The sequence below is a fragment of the Anser brachyrhynchus genome (genome assembly GCF_964034855.1).
Source record: "Anser brachyrhynchus genome assembly, chromosome: 20".
In the NCBI taxonomy this organism is placed as follows: domain Eukaryota; kingdom Metazoa; phylum Chordata; class Aves; order Anseriformes; family Anatidae; genus Anser; species Anser brachyrhynchus.
The window spans coordinates 5,066,593-5,080,663 of NC_137713.1; the positions used below are offsets into that span (position 1 = coordinate 5,066,593).

Genomic DNA, 14,071 nt, shown 5'->3' on the forward strand with positions numbered 1-14,071 from the left:
CAACAGAAGGCTGCCAGCATAAACTATACTTATCAGAGGAAACAGATGAATTATGGCTTCAGTTGATGTCATACAGACTTTGTGGTGGCATGGGATCAGTTCTTAATATTGCATACACTTTCCTTCTCCTTAACTCACTTGTAGACTTGTGGACTGACAAGGTTCCCAGGGTCTGACTGCCTGCTGAACAACTGGACTATGATCTGCAGGGACGTGGGCTGCCTTTACAGGCTAGTTAACTGGGAGCAGCCATTTCGTGAGTCAAATGTAAATCTTGGCTCCTGACATTAGTTCAGAATGAAGAGCTAATACGTCAGCTAGGGCGTTCTTTTTTTCCACACCACAATTTTAACATGCACGGTATCACCACATAAGAGCAGCTCCCTTTGTGGAGGTTTCAAATAGCTGAGCTTTAGCAGGGGTTGCAGGCTAATCTACACCTGGATGGATGGATGGATGGATGGATGGATGGATGGATGGATGGGTGGGTGGGTGGGTGGGTGGGTGGGTGTGGGGGTTTGCTCTATTGGTTGCTATGCACCTGTGAGCACTGAAGTAGGAGAATATTTCCTTGTCTGGTGGAGAAAGGAGATATGCTAGCAGTGCTGTTGTGAATTGTTTTACATGAAAGGCTGAAAAGAACAAAGAGTGGCCTCCTTTACAGAGGGAACCTTTTGATGCACAGGCAGGCACAAGAATCTCAGGCAGCCTTCAGTTTTAACAATACAAGCACTGGGAAATCATACACAGCTAGAAATAGCATGTCCCCCCACTAAAGCAGTCCTGTCAGCCCTGCATCCCTGCAATTAGCATAAGCTGCATAATCAGTAAACTACGTACCTGATCTTTGCCAGGCTCCACCAGGTATGTAATAACAGTGTGAATGCTGGGCACTCTGGGATACAACCAGTCCAGCGCAGTGAGGGTCATTTGCAGAACATTTTCTAGTGTGCGCACATGATGGTAGGCTTTGCTGAATGCAAGGGAAACTCCCTGTGAAAACAGAATGCTCCAAATGAGCCAGACCATTGTATATGATCTGGGGAAAAAGCTGGGGAAACATTCATGTGGCAAAATGAAGCAAAATGGTTGTAGTAAGTTACTTTAATTGCAACTTGTAAAGGTGAAAAGTGACTGTGATATCTCCCTTATCAAATAAGGCCTTAAGACTGCAGAGCACCCAGGTGACAGCTGAGTACTACACTAGTCAAAATTGGTTTTAGTGGTGATTGATAGTCAAATACACTGATAATGTTGGCTTGCTGCGCTCCCTGCTGCCCAGATGATGCATACACAATGAGGCTGATTCTAAAAAGCACTGCATACCAGCATCTCAAAGAAATATGGACTGCTGTTGCTTACAATTAACCCACCATGTACAAAGTGAGGTTTCACACCACTTTCCAGAAACAAAAACAAATATGAGGTTTAGAGCTTCAGTAACTAAAAGCTACTATCTTTGGGCTTTGCATGAATCTGCAAATGATTTACTAGTCAGGTCTGCAGGAGGAGTTTAAATAAAATACTGATGAGGTGATACCTGATAATCAATTACAAACAAGATGCTAATCAGTAAGATACTGACAAGCTGCTCTGCTCACACCAGTTTTACCATATACAGTAAAATCACATCAGTTCTTTTCTGGGTTGTACATCTTACGTCTATGCAGAGCAAACCTACAAAATTCAAATGGTCCCTACCCAGTTTTTTGAAGTGCAGGCTAACACACTGCTTTCTGGTAGTGCCCACCTGGCAGAAACTGATCTCATGGGTCAGAAAGATGGTTTTCTCACTCTGGTCCCGAAGAGTATCAAGTCCTAGAATGCCAAAGACTCTCCAGTGAGCATCTTGTAATGGCAGTACCAGGAGTGAACCTCTTCTCTCCTCAACTGGACGGTCATAGTTCCAGAAGTGGATATTTCCGTGAAGCTGAACTCTTGGAACATGGATTGGTTTTCCCTCTTCAACAGCTGCAAAGCTAAAAAATAAACGTATGAGCAGGTTTGATATGAGTAGCAGAAAACCATTAGCAAAACAATAAATATTGCAGCTTTGTACTCTCCCTGCTTTTAGGCATCAGAGAAGGAAGGTTTTAGCTCCTTATTCCAACCACACCTAGAAATACCACATTTACCACTTGCATCCCAAAGACAGTGGTAATAAATAAGGCACTTTTTATCCTTAAGACATTGTAAAAACATCAACTAATGAATGTAATGAAGAGGAATTCAGAAGGGAGCAGCTGTTACGTTTTATAGGTCAGAAGAAGTAATATTTAATGAAATATGTTTATCTTATGGAAATAAGAAGTAAAGAGGCATGAAGGCTGTTTTTACTGTAAACATTAAGGAAGGGAAGGCATTGTTCTCAAAAAATATCCAGTGGATGTAACTGCTGTAAGGACATTAATTTTAAAAGTAGAAAATGTAGGCCCAATACAAGACATTTGCTAAGGGATGAGATTTATTAGACTGTGAGCTAATCTCCCCAAGGAAAGGAGCAAAATCCCAAACAGAGCAGTTCTAAGTAGAGCATGCAAAGCATAAGGATATCTGTATGATAACGCAACATCCACAATGGTCCCTGAGGGAAGTTCCTCTCTGGAGTACTACCAACCTCTGTTTTCAGTGCACCCCAAAGCACTTCCAGGTACCCCTGCATTCCAGATACTTCTGAGAAGAAGGAACAGTTATTTGTAGCTTTTCTTACCTTACTCCTTTCATGTCTTTGTACAGTATCTGGTTGAGAACATATGGAGCATCATCTGCGGTACACGCCACATAGTGTAAGAGAATCTGTCCCCGCTCTGGTGAGAGCTGGTTCTCTTCCAAAAGGGCAATATATGCACTGATCTGCTTGTTATCCCCGTGGGCTTCTGCATCCTAGCAACCAAATGGTTCCCATTACATTATGTATATTAGCCACTGGCCATTACGCTTATTTCATGTACTTATCACTCGTCTCACTTATGCTGACGTGCTCTTCTGGGTCACTGATTTTGTATGTCAGGCACCAACTGTGTGACTTATACGTGTGCATGCTGTGATTGTGTCTGACTGGTATGCTCTGTTACAAGCAAAACCACTTCGTATTTGGATTGTTAGAGAGAATGGATTTCTTTTTTTCCTGCTGCTAACAGGGAGCAGTTTATCTTAAACTAAAGGCTAATTATAAGCTGGGCCTAACAGAACTGCTGTGAATTTCATCTCCAACAGGAGATTCCTTTGGAACAATCAAACAAGTGCCAGGGTTACTACATTTACAAATCTAGACAACTTTGTAAAAACATTTGAGCCACTATGAAGGAAGTGTTTCTGTGGGGAAGACTTTAATGTTCAGGACAAACATCCAAACTTGCATCTGCAAATTAAAAATGAAACCATTTCCACTACAAATTAACTATCTGCATCCCAAACTGAGTCTGGTGTGTTTAATTCCAGAAACTCCAGAACTGTGGATGGATTTCCAAATTTGATCCTAGTCAGCTCTTCAAAATTTGAGATGTAATTATCCACGAAAGGCATTCTGTGTTGGCATGAACAAGAATTCTTGTATCACAGATCTGACCTGTGACTCTTTCTGTGCATAACCATTGGCTCTCTTGAACATCAGCTAAGAGCAGAAAGCACAAGGAAAAGAGCCGTAGGCCAGCTTCTCATGCTACCTGTGAGTTCCACTCGAAGCACCAGGGTCTGAAGTCAGTGGCACAACCCTTACACAAAAGACTCTCACACTCCCTGGGATGCACACCTGGGAGAGGGCCTTAAACACCGCTTTGTAAACTGGTTCCATGCTTGCTCCGCTTGTCTCAGCTGCTTGCTGGATGTTGTGCAGCCATTTCCTCCTGGTCAAGCTTTGCAGGCACTCCATCCAGCTTCGTTCCACGCTTGTAGTCAAAAATTCCACAATGTTATCAATAACTTCATCTTCATCCCCAGTGAACTCAGAAGCCACTAGCTCAAGGAAAGTCTGGAATGCCTTTTGGGTTAGCTTCTCCACTCTGCTAGACTGTGGGTAACGTAAGCTGAAGTGGCTTTTTGCTAATAGAAGAAACAGAAAATAAGACAGGGACAATCTGTGTGAATAATATGTTTTGCATTTCCTGTGCAAACTATGAATCAAGCCTTAAACTGTTTTTGGATGAAGTGCTTCTGCCTAGCCCGTCATTCTGGGTTTCTTCCAGCTATCGCCTACAAGTAGGCTGTCATCATGAGAGGTAATCTCCAGCTTCAGGACTGGCTGTACCTTTTCTTTTAGATGCCTGCAGTCTCACCTACTAAGAAACCCACACAACATTGCACCTTTGCTCCTTTTGCACCTCTACAAGATACCTAAGCAATGAAGGTCAATGAAAAATAGGAACAATCTGAGGTATATGCGCATCAGAACCAAATTTCATGGACACGTGGGTTTCTGGTGGGACTGGGGTGCAGGTAGGCTTGCTGCAAACAGTAATAGGAGTTGAGACCTTACAGGAAAATTACTCACCTCTCCCATTAAACATTTGAAGGGCAGATTTTACAGATGATTTCACAGATCACTCATATACCCGCAATTTCTATTACATACCATGCTTTCAGTCATCATATTTTTCTTTCGAGGCCTTCCAAAGTAACTATCAGTCATTCTTAATTACCCTTCTTTAGGTGCCTTTGATGAATTATTGAAATAACATTTGTATTGTGCTAAAACTTATAAATGAAGATCAAAGAAAACTAAAGCCTCCTTGAAGTCATGCAGAGGATGGGACAACAGTGCTCTGGAGTCACCTGCACTGCACCAGCAGATGTAGGTGTAGTGCAAAAGAACAAGAGCAATCTTCCTGGGTTTAGAAGACTAAATTAGCATGAAAAACGCCTGAACAGAGAAGAGCTGCTGCCTATTAGCTGCCAGGGATTGAAGGAATAAAGATCACCATGTGGAGGCTGCTTTTTCCTATCTTGTTCAAGGCTGAGGAGTGTAGCCTTGCCCTGTCCCCTTCCTCATGTCCCAGGGATTGCAGCTGAGCTGGCCCAAATACAGGCCGACAATCTGCAGTAGATGTCTGGCAGAGTTTTTGCTTGGAGGAGGAGGACTGCAATAAGGGTCAAATTCTAAAGAATCACTTTCCTCTACCAACTTACTCCAGTTCACAAATTTCCAGTTTGCTCAGAGGTCCTAAGACAAATGGGTCTCCCCCTAATCCTAACAGACTGAGCACGGAAGTGTAAATTTACCACATCAGTTTCTATTTAAGCGTTAGTTAAATCGGCAGCCAGTCTAAAATGAGATTTTCTGAAGCGTTCAACCCCTGTCCCAACTGTTCCAAGACCCAGTGCTGCTCTTCCCCGTGCTACAGCTCCAGACTCACGGGGGTGCTCTTGCACAACCTTTCAGAGCTGCAGGGTGGTTCCTTGCCTCGGAAACCTGGGGTTCACCGGGTGCTGTGCCCAGAGCCGTGCTTGTCTGCTCACGCTCCGGGCAGTGCCTCTCCTCAGCACTGCAGTGACTAACGCTTTCATCATTTTTTCTGCATCCTGATTTCAAATCCTGTTGGACCCGAAGAAGTAAAGAAAACGACAGATAGCTATTCATCACGCCACACCCTACTAGCAAACTAACCAAGCGAAGATACACAGGTAGAAGAAGCATGAACTGTGCTGTTAGGCAGGGAGTATTTTGCGATCAATATATACAGTGGTCTATAAAGACCAGAGCAGCAGAAAATGCTTTGATTAATGATACACAAGAACAGGCAGGAAGCTACCCTGGCTGCCTCTCAGCACACTGACGACAGGGATGTTTATGGGGGCTGAGAGCCTCCTCCTTCCCCTGCAGAAGCCAGTGGGCATTTTATCACTAGTTTTACCTATAGCAGTAGCAAATACTAACAGGCCTCAATCATGGTGGAGCTGATTGTTAATGCTGTGGTATCCTGCCCATATCTAAAGAGTATTCAGTATTTTTTCATGTGATTTTTGCTTTCTGACAAAACTAGGATGAAGAATTTTTTGATGGTATAAAAATGTTTGGATTTTGACCTTCACCTTCTCCTCTCTTTGAAGAAAGAGATGAAGAAAGACACAAGAAGCTGAGCATGACATGATCAGTTTTTTCTTTAGTGAGCCACGGCATAATAAATTATTTTTCCCATTATATCTATAACATTACACTTTCCACTTATAAGGAAAATCAAATAATTCTACCCACTTTTCAGTCTGTGCTTTCATCCAGGAAAGTGCAATGTCTGTGAGCCTCTCCTCCAATCTGGCTTGTTCCATGATGTTGAGATTTTGTTGAAGCTGTTAGAAATAGTTTTATGTTGCTTGTAGGTGGTATTGATTTTGCTATACTATCTTTCTATTTATTTGTCCTTTAGTTTATAAGCCTTTCAAAGAAGAGACTATGTCCTTCCATATTTCTGTAGTATGTTCTGGCACACTTCGAATATAGCAGAGCTATAAACTGACAGTTTCTTCTGTGGCTGTGCAGCCTGGGGACAACTAACTGCAGCATGCTGGTGCACTCCCCATCCCACCAGCTCCCTCAAACGAGCTAAAGAATAGAATTTGTTGGTTGCCAAAATGAGCCATTTTCGGTAATGCCTGGCAGAGTGAGCCACATGCAGATGTTCATGCAGATGAATAAACCTGTCCTCTCCACCCAAGCACACATACAGACATGTTCTTAATTGCTAATACAGTATTTCAGAGCACCTGATGCCCATGTGTTAATATGTATGAGGCTGCCAGACAGGTCCAGGTGAACCTGCTGCACTTCTGTCTGACCCAAGCCTATTCTGTCAAGGACCAAAACTGCTAAGTTTATTCAGAGAAATGAACCAATAGTGAAGAGAGACTCAAAGCTGCTATCTAATTCATGAGAGCTGTGCAACAGTGTGGGATTGCTAAAGGTCATCTGAGCCCAATAAAGAAAGCTGGTGTTCTCTGCTATGAGATACACTCTGTAGTAAAATGTAGCTGGATAACACAGGCTAGATTAAAAGTGTGAAACCTGTCCTCAGGCTTTAGCTTTTTTTTCTCTGCCATATCACAAGTAGATATTGCATGTTACAGTTGAAATAATTTTTCAACACATCACTATGTCATGAAAGCACTGGGCTTCTCTCTGCCTAGGAATTGCTCTCTCTGGAGCGTCTTGCAGTGGAGGAGGGGGTGGAGCTCTGTATTAACAAGTAGGTCAGGATAACTGTTCCTTTTCATTTTGTACATCATGCCTTGTATGCTTATGACTGCTTGCAAAAACAAAAAAATACTGGTGCTCGCCAACAATTTCATTAGCACTGTCCTCGAATGGTTTAAGGCCTACTGTGTTAACATTGTACTTCTCTCAGAGCAGAGCTGTTTCCTTACCCTTCCTCAAGGCCTCTTTTTCCATTCCTTCCTTGAACATGCTTAGAACAGCATCCACCTCTTTCAGGTCCAGAAACCCAGATGCATTCTTGTCCCACTTTTCAAAAAGTGCTTCCAAAAGCAGTTTTCGCTGGGCCAAGCGAGAGGTGCGGCGAGCCTACAACAGAGAAAGAGCTGGTCTTTGAGAACTCCTGGACACTGAGGCTCAATGTGTACACAAATATGGAGACTGCAGTAGCAGGCTGATTACAGCCCCTGTGGGCCAGGCCAAGTCTATGTAAAAACATAGCTCAGACCTGGAGATGAATCAGTAAACCTGGGAGATATTTAAAAACACTAAACACCGCTGACAATTTTATCAGGCAGAATCAGCGCCGCAGAGGGCATTTCCCAGTAAATGAATGAAACCCATGATGGATCTGAGGCGAGATCAACTCAGGTAAGCGGAAGTTTCCCAGAATACAAATGTCTTCACAGCAAGAACTAACCAGAGGCTTGTTAGTAATACCCAAAGATTTCACAGTTTTTATTTCCATACATCACTTTTGCTGGCGCTGCCCTGAAGTGTGTGGGCTCCGAGGAAACGCATGTGCAAGTTGTCCTTTAAAACCAGTCCCTGCACAGCATACAGTGATAAATGGCTAGGAGTGGAATTGTCTCAAAGGCCAAAATACTGGCAGTGTGCTGTGTTGAGCATGAGGACAGTAGAGCCGTCAGATCCAATATCTCATCCAAATTAGGTCAGCAGCGCAGAGGGAAACTAGAAAGAGGTCTGAGGAAAATGCAGCTAGAGAGGCTACTATGGACAGACCCCCCCATGAAATACATATATATACACATATATTCTGAAGTGATACGGGCCAGCCTGATGCTGTGCATGAGACTGTTGCTGAAGGGGAATATATTTTTTCCAAACACATAGCAAGAACACCTCGTTCCTTAAACTCAAAGAAATGTGCACATTCGCATATACCCGTGCACATATGCAAAAAGCAGCACGTTGAAGGGTTGTTTTAAAGCCCTCCCCCAAAACATCCACAACCTCATATGTACATGCCAGCATAGTAGGTCAGACATCAGGTTCTTGGCTATTACATAGGTGAATAAGCAGAACAGAATGTTTTGAGTTCTTTCACGGCTAACTATCAACCTGCTGTCTCACTGGATCCAGACATAGAACAGACAGACAACCTCCTACAGGATGAGTCTGTCATCACTGCTAGAGCTAAGGGCTAGGGATGGTGAATCCATATGAAAACAAAGGGGCAGAACATCTCTGGAAGAAATACAGAATGCAAGGCTACAAGTGAAAAGCTCTGCCAGCATCAGATTAAAAGCTGAGTTTGTAATTGTTCCTAGTTGTTTGCTTGTTTGGTTTTTTATTTAGTTTGGACTTGGGATCAGCAAATCAATATTTACTTTTTCTAGTTGTTCAATTTTTGATTCTTCTGTCTGTTTGTATTCTTCTTTGATAAATTCAATAAGACTCTTCACAGTAGGCAGAGAAATGTCTTGACCAACAAATGTCTCCATGAGTTGAACAAATTGTGGCAGGTTGAGGCAGTTTTCATCAAAGGCACTCCTAACACGAGAAGTACAACGGTTCTGAATGTCTGCCATGATGGGACGTAAGTCTGAAAGGCAGAAAGCACAGTGTGTCGCAGGTAGCCAAATGCTGCCCTTAAGCCAGCCATGTGACAGTGGAAGTCCTGAATCCTGTGCTTCCTAGCCAGCAAAAGTATGGCTGAATACAGACTGATTCCATGCTGACTAAAGGCCTTAATCTGTTTGTACTTTTTAATGTGCTCTCTTCAGATTTTTGTTCCAGTCTAGCATGGATACAATCATGCTGTGAGGTCAAATCACTGAATACAGGTGAGCCGAAATTATTGTTATGGAGAAAGTAGGCTGTTGAGACTATGACTACACTGCTCTCTTATCTAGAAGCCAGCCTCAGGAATCAATGTTTGTATTCTGGACAAAACTCAGCTCACAACATGTCTACAGACCCTGCCAATCTCTATGTGCCAAGTGAAAATACAATTTTGTAACCAAATACCTGCAAATCTGATGTTCTCACAGATCCACTCCTCTGGAATTCTCTCTCCATAGCTGCTATACTTGAAGCTTAGGTCAAAGGTGAGAAGGTCACCTGATGAGACAAAATAGAGCATGTAATGACATCAGCTTTTTTTTAAAAAGCATAAGATACAGATTTTCTAAAAGCTGTTAAATACATACACACAAGCTATAGCTTCTAAAGCAGGTGAAAAGATCTGACATGAGTACTCACCTGACCATGGCAGTTCAAACTCCTGGCCAGCTTCAGCCTGAGAATCCTGTCTGTCTGAATAAGCTAGACCTGCAGTTTTAAAGAGGAATCTTCTGTCAACCAGAGCTTAATAATCTGACCAGCCTGCTGACTAACATGTAAAATATACCACTGTGTCTCTGGAGCTACCCTTGTTATCAGTAGCTATTTACTGCCTGGAAACACTGTGTTCTGAAATTCACCTGGTGACTATTACAATTCTTAAGCCCAGCTACAAATATCTATCTTAACAAGAGCAATTAGATAGCTTCTTTTCCAATGCAGATGCAAAATGATATTCAGACTTCTTATTTCTATCTTTCTCTCAAAGAGCATCCTACCATCACCCCATCATTTCTGTGAGAACAGAGTGGGTATCTGCTCTTAAGATGGAAGTACTGCCTGCCCCAAACAGTGCAGGATGTGTGCATCCAGGGACTGGCTGAATGACAGGCCAGTGCTGTGCACTGGAAGTTAACCACGGAAAGCTGTAGGTTCTAGGGGGCTGTGCTATCAGCTTGACAGTCCCTTATGTAAGAAGTCTGTAATTAGGCTGCTCTGGCAATGTAGACCCAGTTCTTGCAGTTTTAAACTGTGAGATGCAAGAGTGTATTAACACAGCACTAGCAAGGAAGTTGCTCCTTGAAGTATGTTTAAGAAAGCACCTATTATGAAATCCACAGTTGCCCAACAACAGCCTTCCTAGAACAGGCCTCTGTATACACTTGAGAAGTATGGTATTCCTTTGGAGACACACTGAGAGATTAAAATAAAAGGTTCCTGCTGCATGATCCGATAATGTATCTCCCTATGGGCAATCGCATTCTAAAGATTATTAAAATCATTTCATATTTAATATTCTTAGGCTCTTGTCTTGTTATGGTAGTATTACAGAGTGAAACAGAATGTAATTTCTCCTTACTACAAAAATGCTGATGCTTCAGAAAGTCCTTACTTGAATTAAAATGTCTGCTCAGTGCCTTGAATACAGATCACCAGCACAGTGCCTCACCTGCTGTCCTGTGGGAGGAACACTGAAACCCCGACAGAAAACACCATACTGAAAAGATACCAAAGCTTTTAGTCTTGAAAGTACCAAAGCTTTTAGTCTTGTCTATTCAGAAATCACTCACATGATTGCACTGGTTTTGAGATGGATTAAAAACACACCTACAGTTAAACCAATCAAAAGGTGTATGTTTAAAAAGACTAAGGTCTGCCACAATAAAGAACTCTTTACCTTTACTCTGGTCTTGCAGGTCCTTGTCTTGCAGTCTTGTCTCTGAGCTTGTGTGCTGTCCAAATTGGCCGCTGTGCTCACTAAGAAAACTCTCTTTCCTTGCAGCAGTTTCTTTCACAGCCTCTGCAACTGGAGCATCCTGTTTTGAAGCAATGACATCCATGTCTGCCACAACTCTGTCTTCAGACGTCACATTCATAGCTTCAGGTGTTGGTCCTGAAAGCATGTTGGTGGCCTCTGCAATCCATTTGTCCCCCTCCCCACTAACCTCCCTTCTAAGACAGGTTCTCTGCTCGATATATGATATTTTTTCCCTATTTATTTCTGTAGCAGGCTCGCTACCCAGGCTAAATTCTTCCTCTGTCTGTTTTTCAGATCCAGGTTCATCTCTACTGAGATTATAATCAGCAGAGGCTGATCCTAGCAAGGGTTCCTCCTGTCTGCACTTGCAGACTCAGTTTGCCTCTCAGTTTTGGTGTCTTCATGGAAACTGGTGTTCTCACTATGTATTATATCTCCATTCAAATCACTACATTCAAGATCAGTGCTTTTCACCACTGATAGTTTCTTCACCTTCCTTTCTCACCTTTGATTCTGCTGCTTGTTTTTCTTCCTTAGAAATTCCTCCAGTCTCAGCTTCACTCATGTCCATTTGCTCAAGAAGACCTTCACTGACACTAGTGCTCATTTCGTAACTGCCTTGGCTATTATCACCTACAGGTTCACATGGTAAAATCTCTCTCTTGGAAATCTCTGCTTGAGACAAGACTAAATTTTCATTGAGTTCCTCACAAACTTCCTCGTCATGAAGGACTCCCCATAAATCTGCAAGCTCAATCTCTTGCAGCTCAATTATTGGCCCTAATGTAGAAAAAAACAGGTAAGTTCATAGTTTGCTTGGGTTTTGTCCTCTATTATTACAAAAGAAATTAAAAAATAATAATAAATAAAAAAGGTATTCCCCAGCAAATAGAAATTACAAGAAAGTACCTGCTGCAAACATGCATCCCAGAAAAACAAAACTTCAGAATAGTATCTTTGCCTGCAGAGAACTGCTCTTTATTGTCTATCACACCGTGTTTCTTTTGAAGTAGTTTTCATAATTCTCCATACTAAAACGGAAAGCCGTAATTTGCCTTACATTTGATCCCAGCAATTAATTAATAACCAATATCTTAAAAATACTTCACTTTCATGTAGATGATTCTCTGTGCTTTTTCTTTATTATTCCAAGTTCCAGAGAAATTTTAGTGTAAACAGGAAATTAACTTCTAATAATGCACAGTAAGAAAGAATTCTTTCGGGAAAGTACAACAGAATCTCGTAGGAAGGAAAGGTTCGGGATGCTGAAGTATTTCTGATCGTTGCATCACAGTTTGCAAAGCATTTGCAAATTATGGTGCATAGGTCACAGCATCCATTTAGGTCCATTTTGTCCATAAAACATATCTTAGCTAGACAAATTCATGTGACCTAATGTTTCAACTACAACTGAAACATCCCATATGCTTACACTGTCTTGGGTTACAAAATCTCTTCTTAGCACTCACGGGGCTTCTGTCATAGAATTCTTCCAGCAGGGCAAGTATTTTTTGTCTGTCTAAGAGACCAACCTAGACAAAAAGATTACAATTACTGATTCTGAATTTTTTTCTCTAGTTCTTGGGACTTGAATCAACCTTTGTAGCACTACAAAGGCACCACATATTAGCTAAGAATTACATGGGACTAAAAATTATCCATTAGCAGAACATCAGAACAAATTTCAAAGAAGTCCATTTATTTTATAAGGACAAAATTTTCTTCTCTGGGCTTAGCTAGGACCCCTCACACATATTAATTTGCAAGCACATTCTCTTGCATATTCTTGAGAAATTGCAGTTAGATGGTTGTGACTACTTCTGCCAAATGAGTTCTGCATATAAAGATCAAAGAACCAACATTTTATACTTTCAAAATAAGCATTGATTGCCTGACAGGACTATGGAAGATTTTCACTTATTGTGGGCTGTGCTGTATTATGATAGTAGCTGCACATTGTAGTTTGGTTTTGTGCCCCATCATTTTCATTGAAGCATTATGTATGGGAAAATAATTAGTCCAAAAATCTAAGCTATTATTACAACTTCCCTGATTTCCTTTAAAAATTCATACACAGATGACCGCAGAGGTGAGAGAGGCATCAGCAGTTCCAGTGCAGAGGCTAGCAGAGAGTTTATTAAATTCTTGTTGCTCAGTGTGAGTATGTACAGACAATAAAACCAGGAAAAGACAATGAAATGGGTCATTTCCAATCAGGAAATTGTGAGCTTAAAAAGTAAAGCAAATCTAAACGATTGCAAGTTTTCCATTTTACAATGAATTCTTGTTGTCATTATTTCAGTCCCATTTTCTTTGTAATCTCCCTCCCATTAATGGAATAAGGTAGTTAATTAGAGAACAGATTTACTTAAGTTTATTTGTGGCAAGTACCTTTTCTTTTGTATTATTGATTTCCTTTTTTCTTTTTCTCTTAGAGTAAAAACTGTAAAATGTAAAATTCACCACACTTTTAATGATGTGGAAACTCTTCCTGTCCTTAACTTGAAGAAATAAAAGAAGAAGTTTGCTGCTCTTTTCTGGAAATGAGGTCAAGATAACTGCGATGTTTATAATCCAAAACTATAAGTAGTGGCATCAATATAAGGATCAGAGCATTTGAAAACAATGGAGATACCCAGAATATACTGGTGAAGTGCCTCCCAAGTAGGCTAATTCTGAAAAGTAAGTAAATACATCACATTTTCTATTACTGTGACACCTTTCCTCCAAAGCAAATTGAAAGATTTTTGCAAATTCTGAGGAAAGGAACAAACCAGAAGTGTAATCAGCCATTCAGCCTAGTTTTAGTCTTTCATACTTCATACTTTCATCTCCCTGGCTTCCTAAATTTATTAGAAAAAGGTCACATTTCTTTGCACTTCATGTATGACTGGGGAAGCTGATTAAAGATTCCTGCGTATCAGCCCTTTGTACTAACTCTTGTTTATCAGTAGGATAGGTACAGCATCCACTATAAATAACAGCAGGCCATCTGTGTTTGTACAACTGCCCAAAATTTGCCTCCACTTTTAACTAGTGCCAACTGCAGAGGCTGGAGAGTTGAAACATGTTGACCTAATTTCCTT

The 14,071-nt window shown here is 41.4% G+C and overlaps 1 protein-coding gene across 1 annotated transcript in view; it reads right to left on the bottom strand.

Moving 5' to 3' along the window:
• EFCAB5 (EF-hand calcium binding domain 5) overlaps window positions 1-14,071 on the bottom strand; it is a 48,265-nt gene that overhangs the window by 14,077 nt on the left and 20,117 nt on the right. Inside the window, 14 exon segments of the mRNA XM_080563254.1 lie at window positions 841-993; window positions 1,751-1,979; window positions 2,711-2,883; window positions 3,752-4,041; window positions 7,354-7,510; window positions 8,773-8,987; window positions 9,413-9,505; window positions 9,647-9,715; window positions 10,905-11,166; window positions 11,169-11,211; window positions 11,213-11,342; window positions 11,345-11,466; window positions 11,468-11,765; window positions 12,418-12,517. Coding sequence (XP_080419380.1) covers window positions 841-993; window positions 1,751-1,979; window positions 2,711-2,883; window positions 3,752-4,041; window positions 7,354-7,510; window positions 8,773-8,987; window positions 9,413-9,505; window positions 9,647-9,715; window positions 10,905-11,166; window positions 11,169-11,211; window positions 11,213-11,342; window positions 11,345-11,466; window positions 11,468-11,765; window positions 12,418-12,517 — 2,334 coding nt within the window.